Source organism: Apaloderma vittatum, unplaced genomic scaffold (genome assembly GCF_000703405.1).
Source record: "Apaloderma vittatum isolate BGI_N311 unplaced genomic scaffold, ASM70340v1 scaffold44587, whole genome shotgun sequence".
NCBI lineage: Eukaryota > Metazoa > Chordata > Aves > Trogoniformes > Trogonidae > Apaloderma > Apaloderma vittatum.
The window spans coordinates 4,964-5,511 of NW_009727550.1; the positions used below are offsets into that span (position 1 = coordinate 4,964).

The 548-nt window shown below is 49.6% G+C and overlaps 1 protein-coding gene across 1 annotated transcript in view; it reads left to right on the forward strand.

Moving 5' to 3' along the window:
* The window catches only part of VPS11 (vacuolar protein sorting 11 homolog (S. cerevisiae)), a gene marked incomplete at its 3' end in the record, with an annotated part of 7,975 nt that overhangs the window by 4,956 nt on the left and 2,471 nt on the right, over positions 1-548 (forward strand). The window contains exon 9 of the mRNA XM_009873697.1: positions 177-365. Coding sequence (XP_009871999.1) covers positions 177-365 — 189 coding nt within the window. The remainder of the gene's footprint in view (positions 1-176; positions 366-548) is intronic.

Below are 548 nucleotides of genomic sequence, written 5' to 3' on the forward strand. Positions count from 1 at the left end.
AACCGGTCTACCTCGGTGAGGAGGACAACAAGCGGGAGTAGGGAACGAGGTGATAATTCAGAGCAGACGGTGTTCGTGGCATACTTGCAGCGTGTCTTAAATGCTTTTTGCCTTGACCTCAACGTGGAGAGCGGAGGCCAACGTCACATTGATTATTTTGCTGGCTGCCTCCACAGAATTACCAAGAGGCTTTGCGCTACATTGGAAAACTGCCTTTTGATCAGGCAGAGAGTAACATGAAGCGGTATGGTAAAATCCTGATGCACCATGTCCCTAACGAGACCACAGAATTGCTCAAGATCCTTTGCACTGATTACCGGCCATTGGGAGACAATGAAGGCCCTGGAATGCTGGAAGGAAAGAAGGTACAGTTTGTGCTTGACTCGGAGTTGTTGCTCTCGAGTAGGAACTTTGAGTGCTACTGCCTACCTTGGGCTTGCAGGCCTCACGATTTTGGGTATAGTGAGAAGCCTCGTGATGGTGTACTGCCAGTCCCAGAGACGAGAGACCACTTAAAGCGATTGCTCAGAACCGATTCCTGCTGTAAT